The following is a 20,796-nucleotide window of genomic DNA, read 5'->3' as shown; positions in this document are numbered from 1 at the left end:
GGCAGAGAATCGCTTAAACCCAGGAGGCAGAGGTTGCAGAGAGCCGAGATTGCACCACTGCGCTCCAACCTGGCCAATGCAGCAAGGCTCCGTCTCAAAAAATAAAAATAAAATAATGTCACCCCAAAGATCAGGGGTCACAGTCTCTGCTCTGTTTGTAGGACAAAGGACAAAGGAATGCCATGAGTGAGTACTGGTTTTTTAATCGACAAGAAAAGCTGTCATTTTCTCTTCATCTCATAATCAGAACTTCTGGTGCTCTACACATTCAAAGGTCACAGCTGCTAGCTTGGTACTCCCAGCTCTAGAAATAAAAACACGGCCTTAGTTGATGAAATTCATCAGGGGACTAAACAGCTTTTAGAGAAGTAGCCAGGTGCCACACCAACATTACCATCTCCAGGATCACTTCAATTAGGGCTAATTTCTAAAATTAAATTACGTAAGTGTAAATGCTGTTTGCTCAAAGTTTTGCATTTTTGGGCTTGTAACCAAAGAACTTCTAAACATGTTGTCCAGTCAAACACTTTGGAAAGGTACCCACACAATGAAGAAGCCAGAGTCAGTGTGAGGCCTAGGAAACGTAACCTAGTTGTGTGGGTTGGGTGAAATTAATGAAATAACATTATTACAAAATCTTTTCAAATTTCCTCCCAATTGGCTTAAAAGCCTTATCTGTTTTCTGAAAAAGAAAAATCTCAACAGCTATTTACTTAATGGTCCCCAATAAAATGACACAATTCAACTAAAATATGCTCATGGTATTACTGCCCCTCCCGGGCCCTTCCCTGGTAAGAGTCAGTTTTCTTTCCTGATCACACAGGTCTGCCTGCAGCAAGAGTCCTTGCTGGGAGCCCAAATAAGGCAGAGACAAGACAGCTACAAAGGAAGTTTCTTTTCTGCTTTTTTCCAAGCTCCTACCTACATGGCACACAGCCTGGGAACTCCATGGCCATCTGCTGTCTGTCACACAGGAAGGTCCCACTGCCAAGACCAACTGCAGAGCATCAGGGAAGACCTATGCACAGGAATGAGTTCCTTAACCAAGTGTCTTTGAAGTTACTGAAAGTGGTTGGTCAGAGTGTGCTGTAGAGTTAAGTCTATGAAACTATACAAACTACAGACACAAAATCCAAGTCCTTACCCCAAAAATTCATTTATGCAGCTGGGAAGATAAACACACTCTTCAAAGCAGAAAATACTCTGAGAACCCTATGAAGTCTACAATTAACCCACAAATCACCAAAAGATGTTAATTCAACAATACAACTCAGAGGTCCTGTGCCTGGCACTGCTGGAAATACAGAAAAGAATATGCTTTAAAGTATATGCAGCTGGTACCTCCACTCAGGAAGCTTACCATCTGGAGTGGGAACCAAGACCTACAGCTTTCACTACAGGTAGAATGAGGTTAGGTGCCAATACAAAGCACAAATAACAGCACTAAGGGGACTGGGGGGAGGCTGGGGACCAGAACTGAGGGCACAGATGCAGCTGAGCCATAGTTTGCAAAGGGAGAAGGTGAAAGGGGCTTCAAGTATTCTAGGCGCTAGCTACGGATCTAACAGTTAAACAAAGTCTTGGTGCCACCTCGTGGATAATCCCTATCACTGCAGCACAGCTCATCTCAGATTCTAACCGTAAGAAGCCTTCAAGAACACTGAGTTGATTTTCTCTCCTCATGAACTACTCCTTGTCTACAAACAAACGGCAATTTTCAAAAATAATTAGCATGCCCATTGCTGCAAACTAGAGCTTCTAATCAGGCTCATTAAATTCCAGCCAAAAGTAAAGACGTTTGACATTTTAAGTTCTACAGCTTTACTTTATGGAAATGTATCATTTCTAGAGATGTTTAAAAACTCTTACGATTGCTAGGGGGCCTCAATTCTACTTTTGAGAAACCTCATGGACACAGAAATTCCTATTAGGAACCACAGGTGTGATCCTTCTACCCATGACCACCTCACAATATTTCAAAGGGGTAAAATACTATCCCTAGAACTACGGAGAAAAATAAAAACTTAGCCACCACTCATCTCTTTTCTGATTCAGCCTGCTTTGTTCTTAGGAAGCAAACATCTTTAATCTGTCTAATACAGGGACAGGTCCTAGTCGGATATTCAGAAAAAAACACTGTTTCTTCCTTGAATTTAAGACACTTAAAAAAAAAAAGAAATCTTAAAATATTTTAGAGCTGTCTTCTTTAAAGACAACTCAACCTACATAATAATTTTTTTCTACTTTTGGAAAACTTGGGAGACTTCCAGAAATGTTTCTAAACACTAGTAGAGGTTAGGCAGACTGGGAGCCCAGAGAGCTGGTCAGACCTGGCTTTGCCACTAAGCTGCAAGTCACGTCCACCCATTTCCTGTTTCTTCATTTATAAAACACAGAATAGCTATCTCCATGGGTGGACTGCTATTTTCTGTTTTATAAATGCCTCTCCCATGGAATTATTATGAAGATATGATGACATGTTAGCTAAAAAAATTTTCAAAATCTACAAGACCTATGTAAAAAGCTATTGTAAGGAACATCATTCAAAAGATACAACTGCATTTGGTACAAAAGATGGTTTTACAGGGGGATAGTAGGGAAACGTATAATGAAGCAGGATTAGACTAGTTACAAGTCAACAATTAGGTTTCGGGGGAGAAAGCAACTTGGGCACAAATCATGTCCAAAACAGGTCTCGAAGGCTTCACATAAACCAACCCTAGTTAATCAGAGAGTCAGTAAACAACCCTTTTCATGTAAGATTTAGGTATGAAAATATAATGCAAAGGAAATCCTTGCTGCTGTTGAATTACCAAGACGCCCTGAACCCTACTCAAGACTGTAGCAAAAACTGGAAGTCAACCGGGAGTTAACCAGAAAATACAATGCATAAGCTGGCACTCATTCGCAGCCTGAAGCTAGTTTTCTTATACGCTGGCCTGAGCTTGTTCCCTTCCATCCAAGAGACAGAAATGACACTTTGCCACCACCACCTGTGCCACCAGCCCCAGAAGAGACCCACAACAAACAATACCACGTTAAGCCTGCCATTTGTAAGGTCCTACATACAGTAACTGTGCCTCCAATAAACTATTAAGCAGCATCAAGAGGGAAAAATATGTACCTGCTAGAATCAGACAGATATATTTGGTTACATTCCCCTGGTAAGACAAAAAAAGAAACTCCAAAAATAAAACTAGAGGGACAGATCAAGAGACCAAGCCCTTAAAAAGTCATGCCAATCAAGTGAAAGAAAGAAACCACGGGAGTTTGATAAACAACAAATCCGAACTGGAGGGGGAGAAGGAACAAGAAAAGTGAGGGAGTCACAAGGTGTGGTAAAGTCAACAAGAACTGGTGCCCCCCGTTTTCTGTAAATCCTCAGGAGATGCTTGTGCGGCAGCAGAAGCCCTGGAAGACGGTACGTCTCACGCTGCGGTACCTGCTCCGGGCTAAAGGGTAGGAGCCTGCTACGTCACGGTAGAACAAGCACCCTCTTTCTAGGCTGTCAGTGGTACTTGAAGATTTAAGGTAAGGGTAGGGAGACAATCAGTAAAATTATTTAACTTTCATTAAAACAAATAGATACGGAAATGAACAAAAGCGTTCCCTAAATATAAAGCAAGAGACTTAAAAATATATATATTACTCCTGTATCTCTTCAGGTGATGTCTCAAGACTCCTGAGGGTGCCTTTAATTTCCTCCCCTTAGGGTTAGTACAGTGGAAGTTTGCAAAGTGCTGCTATAGAACAACACAGATTGTTAAATATTTCGAACATTACCACCACCACCAAGTTCTAAAATCTGAAGCTCACTTTCTTGTCAGGCCGTTTATAATGTCCACACCAGAATCTTCAGGTATGTCTCACTTGTCTGGAATCAATCTCTTCTTGAAACAGGAACATCAGAGAAAGCACATGGATGACCTCAGCTATAATAAAGGGGGTGATTCTGATTAGAGCTGTCAGATGACTCACTTCTGATAAAATCACTGCTGCGAATCTTCCCTCAGGCTCACATTCACTCAAGTTCTATGATGATGTGATCCTTTCCTACATATTCTAACAGACATTTCTGCCTGGCTATAAGGAATTCTCCTCTTGGCCCATTTTCTGTTATTTTTGCATGCCAGCAAATATCACTTGTAACTGCTCTCTATCCACACCACCTTTTATGATCTGCTAACCTTAAGCTTTTGTATATGAACAGCACAGCAATTCGTTTACTATAAACTTGAGAGCTTCAGAGAATAGCACTATGAATAACTGGCAATTGTCAGACAGATTCACGTTTGGATGTCCTCTTTGACAATTACAAGCTATATGCCTCAGACTCGATCCTTAAAGTCTTGATTTCCTTGTCTATTAAAGAGAATAACCACTATTTTTTTGTAAGGACTGTAGTGCAGACTGAAGGAGACGCATATATAAAGCTACTTACATACAGCCTGGTATACCTGGCCCTCAATAAATGCCAGTTCGTTTGCTTTACTTCCTCCAAAGTAAAAACACATCTATGCTTCATTGCATGGAGAGAAAACTAAATAAACCCTTTTACTGGGTACAACCTCCTAAAATAAGTTTCAGAGTATAGTTGTAAGCAAGCAGTAAATGTTAAATGGCTAGATCTGAAAAAAACAAAACACTTTCCAAGCATTCTGAATTGCCATACATAACTGCAAGACATTCCCTTGGAAGTGAGAATTCATGATTCAAATTATTCATTGCTTGACAGAAACAGATCAGTCTCTTAACATTGGGCAAGGCTGTGTCCCCATTCCCAGAATCATTAAAGGACATCATTTTATCCACATCATTTGTTATATAATAAATTGCCTATTTTTCTTTCTCTCTTTTTTTTTTTTTTGAGACAGAATCTTGCTCTGTTTTCAGGCTGGAGTGCAGTGGCGTGATCTCAGCTCACTGAAACCTCTGCCTCCTGAGTTCAGGCAATTCTCCTGCCTCAGCCTCCTGAGTAGCTAGGAATATAGGCATGCACCACCATGCCTGGCTAATTTTTGTATTTTTAGTAGAGACAGGGTTTCACCATGTTCACCAGGATGGTCTTGGTCTCTTGACTTCGTGATCCACCCTCCTCAGCCTCCCAAGTGTGGGATTGCAGGCATGAGCCACCACGCCCGGCCAGTTGCCTACTTTTCAAAGGCCTTGCCTGCTAGAAAATTATCTTGAAATTCTTGCCTGAACTTTTTACCTGGTCCCTGCCAGACGTTTCTGCCACCAGGCCCCAGCCTTTCCTTTCATTTTTGTCTCCTTCCCTATATGAACGCCCTAAGTTGGCTGTTTTCTCAGCAGGTATCCTATCTCTTCTCATCTCTTCACCTTGCCTAGGTAGATCTCACACGTCTGTATTTCTTAACCAAATTCTCTCTAGTTTATAGATACATGTGTGTGTGCACCCATATAAAAATTTGGCCCAACTAAATTCTTAAACTGGCAAGAATTTCAAGATAATTTTTCCAATTTATTTTTCTAACAAACCGTATTTTGCTTTCATCTAATAGATACACCAAAGGTTTTTAGATTTAAAATTCTATCTGAAATAAAGTTTGATTTGAAATATAATGCCAAATCTAATAAAAACAGTATTATTGCGAAGATATTTGTTAGTAAAAAGCATAAATACATAAAAGTAGACGTCAGTTTGATATGCTTCTGAGAAAACTGAAAAACCATGCTTCTCCAGAAATAGGGATTCTTGGAGTCAATATTCAACTTTATGTACACATACGTAACACACAAACACAGTGACTGCTTTCCTCCAGTGTCTGTCAATCTCTGTTTTAAAATACAAAAACATGGGTTGGGTGCGGTGGCTCACGTCTGTAATCCCAGCATTTTGGGAGACTGAGGCAGATGGATCACAAGGTCAGGAGATCGAGATCATCCTGGCCAACATGGTGAAACCCCACCTCTACTAAAATACAAAAACTTAGCCAGGCATGGTGGCATGTGTCAGCAGTCCCAGCTACTTGGGAGGCTGAGGCAGGGGAATTGCTTGAACCCGGGAGGCAGAGGTTGCAGGGAAGTGAGATCACACCACTCACTCTAGCCTGGCGACAGAGCGAGACTCCATCTCAAAAAAAAAAAAAAAAAGAAGAAAGAAAGAAATACAAGAACACAGAAAGCAGAGAAGAAAGGCCTTCTCAACAGTGAACCATTAAAGGCAATAGAATTCATGTACTATGAGCTGTGGGGCTCTCACCACCCACTATAAAAGGCTAAAAGTAAATGTGGTTAACACACCTGACAAACCAAACAGCAGAATGAGCACTCAAGAATCAATCTGAACTGCTGTCCAGATCTTGGTTTCTAAACATCAATCCCCACTAAAAGGATCCAGTGCTCCTTGGAGAAATGGCTGATGGCCAAGATGAGCCTGGAACATAGCCTTACACTAGAAAGTGGGAAATGCTAAAAAACGATGAGACTGCATCAAAAGGGCACAGGAGACACCGGAAGGAGCTCCCACTGGCCAAATCTGGGGCAATGTGAGCATCCAAATGAACAATCACAGTAAACATTGAAACTCATTGAATAAGAATAAATCCATGAGTTTACATTGATAACAAGGAAAAGCTCTAACAGTAGAAAGTCAACTAATAAATGAAGGAGTAAGAATTAGAAAGTCATCCTTTAGCAACTATCATAGTAATAACTAATTCAGGCAAGACATATCACTGGATGATAAAACTACTGAGTGAAAGTTTGAAGAGGAAAAAGATGCTTAAGTATTTCCACAGATTACTTACAAATTCCAAAAGGAGAAATGGTAAAGAAACCTGGTAACGCCACCTTAACCAAGTAAAGTTAGAATCATCATCAATAATCAGACAAACTGACATTATGCACCCCTGGATGTCAGGCACTGAGCAGGACACAAGGTCATGCTACATTCTGCCAAAACATGACTAATCATGAGCAAACAACAGACAAACCCGAAGGAGGGACACACTGTGAAACAACGGGCCCATACTCTTCAAAAATACCCAAGTCATTAAAGACAAAAGGCTGAGTCAGAAGCTACTTCAGATTAAAGGAGACTATCGAGACATAACTAAATGCAATGCTCAATCCTGGTTGGATACCAAATCAGAAAAAAATATAAAGGATATGATTGGGGTAAGTGGTAAAATTTGAATATGGACTAAACATTAGATAATAGTTCTACACGTTGTTTCATGAATTTGATAATTATTCTGTGGTTACATGACAGAACACTTAGAAGGAAAGTGACAAGATATCTGCAGCTAACTCAAATGGGTCAGAAAATAAAAACAGGGGTATGCATAATATGGGGGAGTACAATGTGGCAAAATGTTAACAATTAGTAAATCTAGGTGAAAAATACAGGGAAGTTCTTTTTATTATTCTTATAACCTTTCTATAAATTTGAAATTATTTCCAAATAAAACATTAAGAAATATTAACCTGCTAAAAGCAAAAGACAAAAAAAAAAAATTAACCTGCTTTGCAAAAACTAATAAATAGAGATTAAAGCAGGGTTTCCAGTTAAAAAAGGCAAACTGAACACATGTTTTTGGTCTGCTCCTCTGCAAATTAAAAAGAAATATATATATATATATAATTTCCATATATGGATTTTATCTTATATATAAAAAATATATCTATTTATGGATATATATAAAATAGTTTCACTGATAAACTATTTAATATATCTTTTAATATTTTATTTAAATATCTATATAATATATATTTATGGATATCCATATATATACACACAAATATATATATGGAATGGCAGTAAAAAGGTATAAAACAGAACACATTCAAAGCAGTGCTGAAAAACGACAGACTAGTGCATTAGTGGACTAAGAACTGCCATGAACCTCTGGAAGATGAAAGATGGATGTGATGACATTGTTAAGATAAAACAAAGAGGAAAAAGCCAAAGCTGATATTAATATTTTTGCCACCCCTTCAGAAGTGCTCCAGCAAAGAAAGGGTATCAAAATCAAAGTGCGTGACTGAAAAAAATTCATCTGCAGAATTACTGTGCAACTCACAAAAGTACCAGGCCTTTGTTCTGCCTTCAGATGAGGCTAGAAAAATACTCTCTAAAAGAATGGTTCTCACTTTCTGTGGCCCATGTCCTTCCTAGAGCTAGACACAAACTTACCCAACAACCAAGGGCCTGTGGGGCTGGAGAAATGGCTCTGCGCCACTGCCTCCATCCTAGGCAAACCCAAGGATGTGAGCATGAGCGATGGAGCACTGGATGAAGGAAGCACGTGAACACAACGGGTGCGGCGGGACTGTCCATGGTGCTGAGCAGGTCCACTGAGCCCTGTGTGCGGCTGTGCATCTCCTCCACAGGCGTAATGGACACCACTGAGGAGAACCACAGCCACAGCACCCACTTCTTCAAGTTACTCACTGAGGAGCTGGCCCTGGGCCAAAACCAAACAATTTTCCACTTTTCTCCCCTGGAGCTCTGGTAGATTGGCAAGAAAGGGATGGTCATGACTTTTTTATGACTGGTACGGAGGGATCCAGGGTATCTGTGAGCTGGCTGCTCCTTCCAGAAAGTCCTCCTGGCAGAGGGCCTGGTGATACCAGCTTTGAGTAATCCCTCTTGAGATATTCCTGTGACCTCATAATCTTCTTCTCCATCTTCATGTCAAATAAAGAGAGCATCCTCATTAAAACAAAAGAATGGTGGTGTATATAAAACTACCCTAGAGAGCTTGTCATACATAAAGATTCCTGAGCCCATCTTCAGAGTTTTCAGAGTTTTAGGACATTTTCAGGCAAGCAAGGACTCAGAAAGTTTACTATCCATTGACTCTTCCAGAAAAAATTTGAGGATATACTCCAACAATGCAAAAAAATTTATCTATAAAAAAGGGGAGCCAGCTGCAGTGGCTCATGCCTGTAATCCCAGTACCTGGAGAGGCTGAGGCAGGTGGATCACTTGACGTTAGGAGTTTGAGACCTGCCTGGCCAACATGGTCAAACTCCATCTCTACTGAAAATACAAAAAATTAGCCAGACATGGTGGCATGTGCCTGTAATACCAGCTACTCGGGAGGCTGAGGTAGGAGAATCGCTTGAACCTGGGAGTTGGAGGTTGTAGTGGACCAAGATTACACCACTGCACTCCAGCCTGGGTGACAGAGTGAAACTCCATCTCAAAAAAAAAAAAAAAAAAAAAAAAAAAGGATGGGGGAGATGAAAAAGAGGGATTTAAGATCATATTTAAGGAGGAAGAGGAATTTAAGGACCCAAGCTAGGAGTATAATGAAAAGAAACAAAAGGACAGATGTATAGATGACTTAAAATTAAAAAAGCTTACTGGGATTGCAAAAGGTCATTTCTCAAATGCTTTCTTCATTTGGCTTCTGGAACATCACTCCCCGCTGGTTTTTCTCCTGCCTTAAAGGCTGCTCCTCTGACTATTTGTTGGATCTTCCTCTTCCTGACCTCTCACTGACCAAGTGCTGCAGGGTTCTGACCTCCAGTGATTGTTCCCTCCTGTCTATACTCACTTATACACGTTCTCTCCTGTCTATACTCACTCATACAATCTCATTACAGCTTTCGACATCGTCGGCGTGCTGACCACGTTCAGGCACATCCTAAATCAGAACACTTCTCGACATTTCCACCACCCCACCCTATTCACATTATTATTTCTCATGTAGACAATTCCATCTGTCTCTTAACTGGCCTTCCAGTTTCCACACTTTCTTCTCTTCTTCACCAGAAGCTGGTGTGTACTTTAAAAATGCAAACCAGACTATGCTACAAACCTGATCAAAACACTAAAGCGTCCCATCTCACTTAATACAATCCACACTTCCTGCCATTGCCTCCCTCTACAATTTACCTTCTCCTCCTCCTGCTTACACCGTTCTAGTCACACTGAGCAGAACATTGTTCCTTGAATGTGAAAACCCCAGTTTCACCTGTGTCTCTGCACTTGCTCTAGCGGAAGAACTCTTCATGTGGCTTGCTCCCTCACTTCACTTAGGTTTCTGCCCCATCCCCTGTCTTTATTTCCCATCCCAATAGGATCCTTTACCGTGCTTTATTTTTCTACATGGCATTTTATCTACTGTGTATCTCCTCCATCATAACGCATGCTCCATGAGGGTACTCTTTTCTGCCTTGTTTACCGCTATATCAGAAGCACCCAGAACAGCAACCCGTACCTAGTAGAAGCTTAGTTAAGTCTCTACTGAATAAAAGGAAGGAAAGATGAAATGGAATAAAGGAGAAAGGAATGGAGGGAGCAGACAAGTAATCCGAATTAGAACAGAAAGCCAGAGGGCTCCAAGAATATATCTTCAAGAAAAAACTAATTTACCTTTTAAAAAAAATCATATGATGATATGGTTAAATGACCTAAACTGTCTGAATTAGAAAGTGAAAACAGATTCCATTTTAAAAAATAGTGATTATAATACACTGCCACCCTTACCCCCGCTTCTCAGCTTTTCTGTTGTTTGTGGTAACACTTCTCTCTCAAGTGGCATTGATTTAATGATACAGAATTATCTCTACTTCTTTACAGGTGCAAACATACTACTTACACACTCATGATACTACGAATGCTGGTTAAATATTTTCCAGTAGACCTTGGATTACAAGCTCAAATACCGACAAGGGCTAGACAGGAAATGTAAATGAGTACAACGGGCCAGGTAAAGACGATGGTGAACTGAAGATGCGTGTTCAATCAAGGAGAAGGCTAATACTCCTGTAAACTGGTTGCCTATGGGAGAATATGCCAATTGTTATGGAGTCATCTGATTTAAGAAAAGCTAAAATCTGGACTTATATAAAATCTCCCAATGATTAAACACTATCAACTAATTAAAAAATAACATACTGTCGGCTGTGGTGGTTCACGCCTTTTAATTCCAGCCCTTTGAGGGGTGGAGGTGGGAGGACTGCTTGAGGCCAGGAGTTCAAGGCCAGCTGGGGCAACATCGTGAGACCCCTCCATCTCTACAAAAAAAACTTAAAAATTAGCTGGGCGTGGTGGTGCATACCTGTAATCGTAGCTGCTTGGTAGGCTGAGGTGGGAGGATCTCTTAAGTCCAGGAGATAAAGGTTACAGTGAGCTATGATCGTGTTACAGTGAGCTATGATCGTGTCACCGCACTCCAGCCTAGGAGACAGAACAAGACCCTAGCTCTATGAAAAAATTAAAAAAAAAAAATGTTATGTGAGCCCAATAAAATACCTCTATGGGCTGAACTTGCTGTAAGAGGCCTCGGTTTATAATCTCTGCTATAGACAAAGCTCAGACCACATTATAGCTAGCAAACATAAATGCAAATGCTACAAACCTTGACAAGTATAAATAACAGATCAAGAATAAAGGTTGAAGTATGTTATGTAAAGCATATACTGCAAAGTTTACCAACAGAAGAACTAAAACTAAGTATATTACTAGCAGAGAACGGTACAGTACAAGAAGTAAACAATACATTTCATAATTTTATAGATAAATTAACTGTTAATAAGTGACAAGTCGCAATCTAAAAATATATTTTAGCACTCATTCTGAGATAGAGAAATAAGCACCAGAACAAATAAAAACTGGATAGCGGGATAAGGAGTACAAGTAAGACTTTACCTTTGCATCCTACTTTTACTGTTTGAATTTCATTACAATGTCATATACTCCACAATCACATTTTAAGATTCAACATTTTTATCATTATGCACTTATAATTGCATAATTTAAAATTTTTTTAAGTTTAAATTCAAGGCTAAAAGAAAGTTTGGCAATTATGACTTTAATGTCATGAGGGAAAAAAAGCATCAAGACTCAATCATGTTTAATATAAGTATCTAATTTCACAACTCCTAATACAACATGAACTCATGAACTCAAAAGCATTATCTCTGCTTAGAAGACTACAAAAATTGTGCTTTAAAATTAATAAAGAGGCACCTGACCTTTGAGGTTCTGTAGACAAGAAAGGAGAAAAAAAAATCTTAGAAATCATATGAGTACATGCACCAAAGAATACAAAAAACACTGGTCTTCATTCTTAGGTTAGCCTCCAAAGGAATAATAGTAGCTAACATTTACTGAACATTTCCTATGTGCTAACTACCAAGCTAACAACGATCCCAGCAATTCAATGAGGTCAACGCTACTGCTTTCCAAACACCACAGATAAAACTGAACCTTAAAGAAGTTAGGTCATTTTCCCGGGACCACATGCAAGCAAGTGTCAAAGCAAAGGTACAAGGTTGGATCTGACATGAAATACGTTATTTTAACAACTATAACCACGCTGCCTTTCCTACCGTTGCAAGGTAATGGGATAAACTCCAAGTTAAACACCAGAAATTTCTCCTGTGGTCAGCTACTGGTAGGTCTGAACTTCCTTACCCTGTCCCATGCTTTGATAAGAGAAGACACGTCAAATTAACATCATTTATAATTTGGTCCAAATTTCACTTTATCTTGCACATATTGTTTGAAAAATTCCTTGACACAGAACTGTGAACATTCCCTAATCTCAGTAAAAATAAAGTTTCCTTTTCTGTCCTTTTAATGCTATTCCTTCTTTATTAGTTCTAAGAATCAGGAAAGTAACAACATATTCTTTCTCTGTCATGATTTCTGGACTCCAGACAGACTGGTAGCCAACACAATTGGAGGCAGAGAAACTCACTAGAGGCCTCTGCAATACTGCAGGTGTTCAGGGCTTCAGCATGTCTAAGTAAAAGTTATTTTTTTTAAAAAAAGAAGAAAAGTTGTTGGTTCACAGTAAGTAAGAGTGAGAGATGACTACCAGGATGTGAAGTACGGAAGAGGAAGGAAGTAGTCAAGAACATAGTTGGGGCATGCCATTTATAATTCTGTATACCTTCCTCCCACATGATAGGTATTTGAAGATTTGCTGAATTGATGATCTACTGAATTAAAGATTTGCTAGTGTGAGCATGGATAGGTTCTATAAATTAAGAGACATGGAAAACGAATGATATGAGCTTAAAAGCCCAGAATCTGAAAGAAAATACCTAAGACCACCAAGTCTTTAAAATAAAAACAGAAAACAAGGCTATTACTCAAAGTGTACTCTTCAGGAAGCTGATCTTGACTGACCTCACATGATCGATCATATGACACTAAATAAGGTGAGGAGAGCTGATAGGTCTCTTTTGAAATTCTTCATGGCTAGCTTCAACATGCTTGAGTATCATTTCACTGAAAACTTTTTAAATATATCTTTTAATATTTTATTTAAACACCTATATAGTATTTAGTATGTAATTTTTAAATTCTGAATTAAAAGCTTAGGATTTGTAAGAACAGCACAAAGAACTCCTTCCTTTACATCCTTCACCCAGATTTACCAAGTGTTAACATTTTGCTCCATTTCCTTTATCACTCTTTCTATTTTCCCTAAACTTTTTAAAAGTCACAGACACACCCTTTCACTCCTAAACACTTCAGGATATACTTCCTAAGAGCAAAGATATTTACTTACACAATCACAGAGCAAATTATAAAAATTAGGAAACTTAATACTGAAAAAAATACAATTACCTAATTTACAGACCTTGATTGTTGCCAATTCTCCCAATAACATCCTTTTTAGCAACTTTTTTCTGGTCCAGGATCTAATCTAATATCATATTATGCATTTTGTTTTCATGACTCTCTAATACATTAATCTAGAAGAGATAGTTTCTCAGCCTTTGTCTTTTATGACACGAACACATTTGTAAATTACAAGTCAGCTGTTTCACAGCACGATCCTCCATTGGGGTATGCCTGCTATTTATCCTCCTCAGTGCATCGCCCTGGGAAGTACGGCATATCAGCAAGTCCCATTACTAGCAATACTAAACTTGATCACTTGGGTATGGGGTTGTTTCTTCACTGTGATTAATAAATAATTTATGAGGAAATACTTTTAGACTATGTAAATATCCTATTCCTCATACAACATTCACTCCCTAGTTTTAGCTAGTGATGATTCTTGCCTGAATCAGTTATGGTGATATGTGCAAAATGATTTTTATAACTCTTTCATCCTTGCAAATTTACTAATTGACATTCTATGGTAAGCAGACGTTTTTCTTTACACCCTATATATTTACCTATTGAGTATGGATTCTTATTTAATTCAATAGGTTTATAATCCATGTCATTTTGATATATAGTAGCACCAGATACGTTAAGTGGGAGCTCCTTCAAGCTGACTCACATGTCCTTCTGACATATCCCCACCATTTGCCTGAGCACTTCTTGGCTTTCTGGCATAAGATGTTCCATTTTGTAATTTTCCCCGTACCACCCCCAGAATCAGTCATTTTTCTAAGTGCTGAGCCTTTTCAGAAGGAGGTGGTTTTTAGAAACCAATATCTGGGTCTCAGGATATGCTCATTGCTAATGACATACAACTGCTTCTAGGCCTTTTCAGCAAAAAGAGCTAGAAGATATATTTTTATCAGTTCTATTTTAAAAAATTAGATCCAACTTAAGAAAAACAATACATTTTCCACTACAGCATTTGGGCAGCACATATCTTACAGAAACATCCAAACAAAAAACTGTATGGTGAAATGCTCGTAATTATTGGCTAACTTTTTCTTTTAAAATTGGTACAAATTTTTGTTCTGTTACACAGGTTAGTCATGTAACTTTTTCAATTTTATGAAAACAAAGCACAAATAAAACTGTAATTTAACCACTTCTGATATATAAGTCAAAGCTAGAAGAAACTCTTTTCTGGTATAAAGAGGATTTAACAAAGACCAAGAATAATTAATATTTGAAAAATAATACAGAGGGCTTTAAGCCATTTTTTTCCTAAGATTATAAAATATACTAAAATTACCAAGTTGATCAGAGGAAAGAAATTAAATGAATTAATTTTAAAATACTAATTCCTTTGACTTCCTTCACCCCCAAATGTACTGGAATTTTCTAAGGATGTGAGAATCCTTGAAAAAAAACTACTCTACCATTTCCACTTAACACAAGTAGTTGGATCAATAATTTTGTGTGGAAAAGGAGAAAGTGGGCTATTGATACGGACCTATACAAATGCTTGTATGCTTGCACATGACTGCACATCTAATCTAGACAGGTTGATAATAAGCAAGTCAGTGGACAGAACACACGCTCAAAGTGGTGGTGGTGTTTGGTTTCCTAGATCTGTTCCTCAGGTTATTAAATTTTATCACAGACTTGCTTAAGTCATCGTTTACCTAACTAGCATTTATTAACTATCTACTTTATTTCCAGAGCTGAGCTAGGTGTTCCCTCCAAATATATCTCCTCTTTGGCCTTACCCGCAAGTCCTTCAATGTTTCTTTTTACTCACTCTGCCACCTCTTCTGCTTCACTCCACCTGTTCCCTACCCTCTGCAGACCTCACAGTACAGTACAACATTTCAGCCACCCTCTTGGCAGAATCCTCAGGGTATTTCTGCATGATGAGACTCAATGTTATGCTTTTTTATAAGAACACTAGTTCTTCAGGTACACCACTTTGTAAACTGCCAATATGGAAGGTTAGCTAAGAATTTCCCAGCAACATTAGATGTCTGAAGCTCTCACACCACTAATTATACTCTCCTATCTTTAATATCTCTTTCAGTCTATGGAAGTGCTCACGTATCTTGCATATAAAAAAAAAGAAGCTTCTAGAAGAAAAGCTTTTCTTCCCACTGCAATCTGGATGTTATCCTGGAACTTCTCCCTCTTCCTTGCGCAAACAAGTTATTAATTGATGGTTACTCTTCCCTGTGTTGTTGAATTATCCCTCATTCCAATTGCTTGTATGTCCTAACTCATCTCCTTGCCTCTAATCTCCCCTTCAAATCCTACCTTTTCCCACCTATCTCTCTACATACTGCTACCAGAATACTCTTTATAAAACCCAAAAGATATCACATTTCTCCCATGCTTAAATGACTTCTTAGTGTCTAAAAATTAAAACCCAAGTCTTCATCATAAAATAGCCATGTATTATCTATCTCACCCCGTCCACCTGCTATTACAGAAATCGTCATCCCCCTTGAGCCACCCACACTGTTTTGTAACATAAGCTCCAATCTTTATGAATGATTCATAAATCCCAGAACCCTCCAATCTTTATGAATGATACATAAATCCCAGATGCTGACTGTAAATGTCCTGTGCTTATACTGCTCCAACCTCTGGAGTCCTGAGTCTCCACTTCTGACTCTTATCTGGCAAGGTATAGCGAAACATCTCTTTCTCTTTTAAATGTTCTTCACCCACATGAGTAGAGCCCATCAGTCCTTCTACAAGAGCACACCACGTGTGTCTATCTCTATTACAGCATGTCACACTTTAATGTAATTAACTGTTAACATCTGTCTTCCACTCCAAACCGCGAGTTCCTTGAAGTCAATAGTTGCTTTAATCCATCACTATATTCTCTATGCCTATCACTCCTAATAGATGTTCAGTGAATACTGTTAAGTTAAATTAAAAAGCAGAATGCAAAAAAAATCTTTAATAAAAATAAAAAGCAAAATGCAAAGTGAGATGATAACATAAACCTGACTACTAAACATTCTTACCTGGTAACTAACTATTTTCTTTCCGTCGCTTCTAGTCTGAGGTAAGGTCAAAGGCCCAGATACCACCCAAACGTCTTCAAACCTTTCCGTCAGCTCTCGACAGTACATTTCTATTCTGAAAAACAAATTTTAAAAAGTATGATATTCTCACATATGTACACAAGACAGCAGCAAATCATATCAATCCCTACGCAAGATGCCAAGAAAAACTGCACTTGAGAAATCAACTTAAACAAGAATATGGCACAAAACATTATAAGCATATACACAATGATGTTCCCAGTTTGCTTACTGCACAGAAAAAACTTTAAAATCACACACACTAACAAAACTACAAGATATTTTTCTTCACATGCAGAGTACATTCTGGAATTCGAATTTCATGAACTTTAAACTTTTTTTAATGCCATAGTTCGCAATCAGCTTTCAAGAAGTATTTATCAATCCAACAAGATGATACACTTTATTCAACCACTCCTCTCGCAGAACAACTGGGCTTATGTTAACATTTCTTATATAATGCAACACTCTATTAATTCCTTAGGATAAATTTCAAGGACCAGAATTACTGAATGAATTTATTTTAAAGACTCGTCACTGTATGTAAAACTAACATTTTTAATAGGGTTATATCAATTTACTCCAAAGTCCAAATTACACTACAGCAGTTTCACAACAATCTTTATAACGCTGGGATTTATCATTTTAAAACTGTTTTTGTCAATGCACCAGATAAAAATGGCAAGTAATGTTTTGGTTTTTTTCCCTTTTTTTCTTTTTTTGAGACAGAGTCTCGCTCTGTTCCCAGGTTGGAGTGCAGCGGTGCAATCTCGGCTCACTGCAACCTCTGCCTCCCAGGTTCAAGTGATTCTCCTGCCCCAGCCTCCTGAGTAGCTGGGATTACAGGCACCTGAATGGCAAGTAATTTTAATATGTACTTTCTTACACTGCAGTTGGGAGAGATTTTTTTTTTTTTTTTGAGATGGAGTCTCACTCTGTCACCCAGGCTTGGCTCACTGCAACCTTCGTCTCCTCGGTTCAAGTAATTCTCCTGCCTCAGCCTCCCAAGTAGCTGGGATTACAGGCACACATTACCACACCCAGCTAATGTTTTTGGAATTTTTAGTAGAGACACGGTTTCGCCATGTTGCCCAGACTGGTCTCCAACTCCTGATCTCAAGCAATCTGCCCACCTCGGCCTCCCAAAGTGCTGGGATTACAGGCATGAGCCATTGCACCTAGCCCAGTCGGAAGAGATTTCTAAATGATAGCAATGCATGTCCTCATTCCTCAGTTTCTTATCTAAAAAGTAAAATCTAATTATTTTTATAGGCTGGTGTAAGTGCAATGGTGTTTACAACTAATTCTTCACAACCAGTTACATACTTCTTTGTTCCTTCACTACTCCTACTGCTTCACTTGACTGGCCTTAAAAATATACTTTTTAAACTATTTTTACAGCATATGTATATATATGCCCAATTACAAGGTAAAGTTTTCCTCCCAGAAATTTATCTCTTGGGAAAAGAAAATGTTAAATGCCTCCACAGGTATGTGACCAGCAAATCCAGAATATGGAAAGGAAACTCTAGGATGAAGAACCTAGATCCTCAAAAAAAAATTTGAATGGAAAAAAAAAAAAAAAAAAAAAAAGAAAGGAAAACCTACAGATAACACCAATTGAAGAGATGTATCAATCAAATTTATATGTCTATCTTGTTCGAATCCTGCTTCAAACCAACCAGCAACAACAAAAAATTAAAGACAACCATGGAAATGTGAGCACTGACTATGAAATTGGTAATAAAGAATTACTGTTAAATTCTTTAGGGGCATTAATAGTACTGTGGTTACATTTTAGTAGGTGAAACAAATGTGGCCATGACTGACAACTGCTGAAGTCTCTCTCTGGTGCAGGGTGCTCTCTTAATCATTTTAAATCACAAAGTACTATATGGGGAAAAACAATCGCCTGAAAGAACTTCAAACTGTTAGTTTTAGATGCATAAAGAGACCACCTAACAGTGCCAGAAAAATGTAGAAAGCCCAGATTTATAGTTAGGATCTATCAAAAACTGGTTAATAGTTATATTAAACTGTAACCCAACTTTTTTTAAGTTCAGGAACTTTTTTTTTTTTTTTTCAGACAGGGTCTTGCTCTGTTGTCTAGGCTGGAGGGCAGTGGCACAATCGCCACTCATTATTGCCTCAAGCTCCTGGGCTCAAGTGATCCTCCCCACCTCAGCCTCCTGAGTAGCTGAGATTAGAGGCATGGACCACCACACTTGGTTAGTTTTTTAAATTTTTAGTAGACAAGGTCTCACTATGTTCCAGGCTAGTCTCAAACTCCTGGCCTCAAGCAATCCTCCTGCCTTGGACTCTCAGTGTTGAGATTATAGACATGAACCACTGATCCTGTCCTAAAGTTCAGGAGCTCCTGAAATACAAAATTTTGTTGTTGTTGTTGCTGTTGTTGTTGTTTTGTTTTGAGACAGTCTTGCCCTGTCGCCCAGGCTGGAGTGCAGTGGTGCAATCTTGGCTCATTGCAACCTCCGCCTCACAGGTTCAAGTGATTCTCCTGCCTCAACCTCCTGAGTAGCTGAGATTGCAGACATACAACACCAAGCCCAGCTAATTTTTACATTTTTAGTAGAGATGGGTTTCACCATGTTGGCCAGGATGGTCTTGATCTCTTGATCTCAGGTGATCCACCCGCTTCAGCCTCCCAAAGTGCTGGGATTACACTGCGCCTAGCTAGCCAAAACTGTTTTTTTAAAAAAGCTAAAAAATATTGGAATACAAGAAAAAATAATAGTGTTCACTGAACACACTCAAAAAAGATGATGCCTCAATTAAGATTATTATTTTGAGTAATTTATTTCAAAACTTGGACTTTTGAACAGGGGCAACTATGATAAAAAAAAAGGCAGGCTATGTTTTGAAGTCTAATCTTCCACAGAAGATTGTACTCCCAAAACGTAACAAAGAAAACTGGCCCAAAGTACTGACCTTCAGAGGCTTAGCTTTTGAAAAACAAACACAGAAATAGCTATTAGGCAATCAGTACACTCTCCTGTCACTTATCTTCCATAGAATCATGTTTTTTAAACTCTCATCCCTCACCTGTTCCAATATCCAGAATTATTATCAAAATCCTGAGGCACAATATTAGAAAGGTAAAAGGTTTCAGCCATGGCTTTCTGTAAAGAAAGAAACATAGTAACGTGCACTGAAATGCTTTCTCCTTTACAAGATATTTTATTAAAAAGACATAGAAATATAGTTTCTTATTTATACATTAGTGCTAGGCAATTATTGACTACTTGTTTCAATAAACGAAAGCCGTAATTATTCTAGGACAGAAAGCTTTTACAATAATTATTCAAAATGAGGGCTATAAAGTAAGTAGTTAGGTAGGCTTAACTTTATCAATTATAAAATCCAAACCTATAATGTGAATTCTAAGAATTAAGTATTTCCAACACAAAGCTTACAAGTAAATTCTGGTTTTAAGCCTCTGGCAAAGAGTTTCTCAATAAAGATCAATTTTCACAAATGTTATTTTAGTATAATACAAATACACTAGTTCAAAAGTGGCAAAGAAAATGTTTTTCTGAATATCGGACCACTATGTATTCATTCACTTCACATATGTGACTCAAATATACAAGGCTCTCCCTCATTGCATTTTCTTTATTGATCTATACTAACTGCCAATGCTACAAGTACCTTCTCTTCAAGTAGTCGCTCTCAATCTTGGGTGTACACTGGAATATTGAAAATATTGATATTGATGCCTGGGTCTCATCCCTGAGACTTTCCGATTTTATAAGTATGAGGTTCAGGTCTGGGCATCAGATTTGTGAAAACTTCTGCAGGTGATTATAATGAGTGTCCAAGGTTGGAATTACTATCTTAATGACATAATCACCAATAGCGCACATAACAAATGTCAATGTCATAAAAGATACTCCTTCTCCTTTTTGGCAAGGAAATAATTTTAGATTAAAGAAGACTAAAGAAATATGTCAACTAAATGTAATGTGTGATTCACGATTGGATCAAAAAAGCTATAAAGGACATAATTAGGACAACGTGGGAAAGCTGACTAAATTGTATTTTAGATAATATTACTGCACAAATATATAAAAATGTATTAGTGTACACTTCTGGGTATGATACATACATTATATTCATATATACAAATATACCTATTCTTAGATG

General features: G+C 38.3%; 1 protein-coding gene across 1 annotated transcript in view; it reads right to left on the bottom strand.

Annotated features, from left to right (window-relative positions):
* Window positions 1–20,796, bottom strand: part of EXOG (exo/endonuclease G) — a 29,917-nt gene that overhangs the window by 3,250 nt on the left and 5,871 nt on the right. The window contains exons 4-5 of the mRNA XM_032270566.1: window positions 19,696–19,772; window positions 16,573–16,687 (exon numbers count right to left, since the gene is read on the bottom strand). Of these exons, the coding sequence (XP_032126457.1) occupies window positions 16,573–16,687; window positions 19,696–19,772 (192 nt within the window). The remainder of the gene's footprint in view (window positions 1–16,572; window positions 16,688–19,695; window positions 19,773–20,796) is intronic.

The sequence above is a fragment of the Sapajus apella genome, unplaced genomic scaffold (assembly GCF_009761245.1).
Source record: "Sapajus apella isolate SASKATOON/1434 unplaced genomic scaffold, GSC_monkey_1.0 scaffold4, whole genome shotgun sequence".
Lineage (NCBI taxonomy): Eukaryota > Metazoa > Chordata > Mammalia > Primates > Cebidae > Sapajus > Sapajus apella.
Note: the sequence above shows the minus strand (reverse complement) of the source record. Positions and strands in the feature narration are given on the sequence as shown.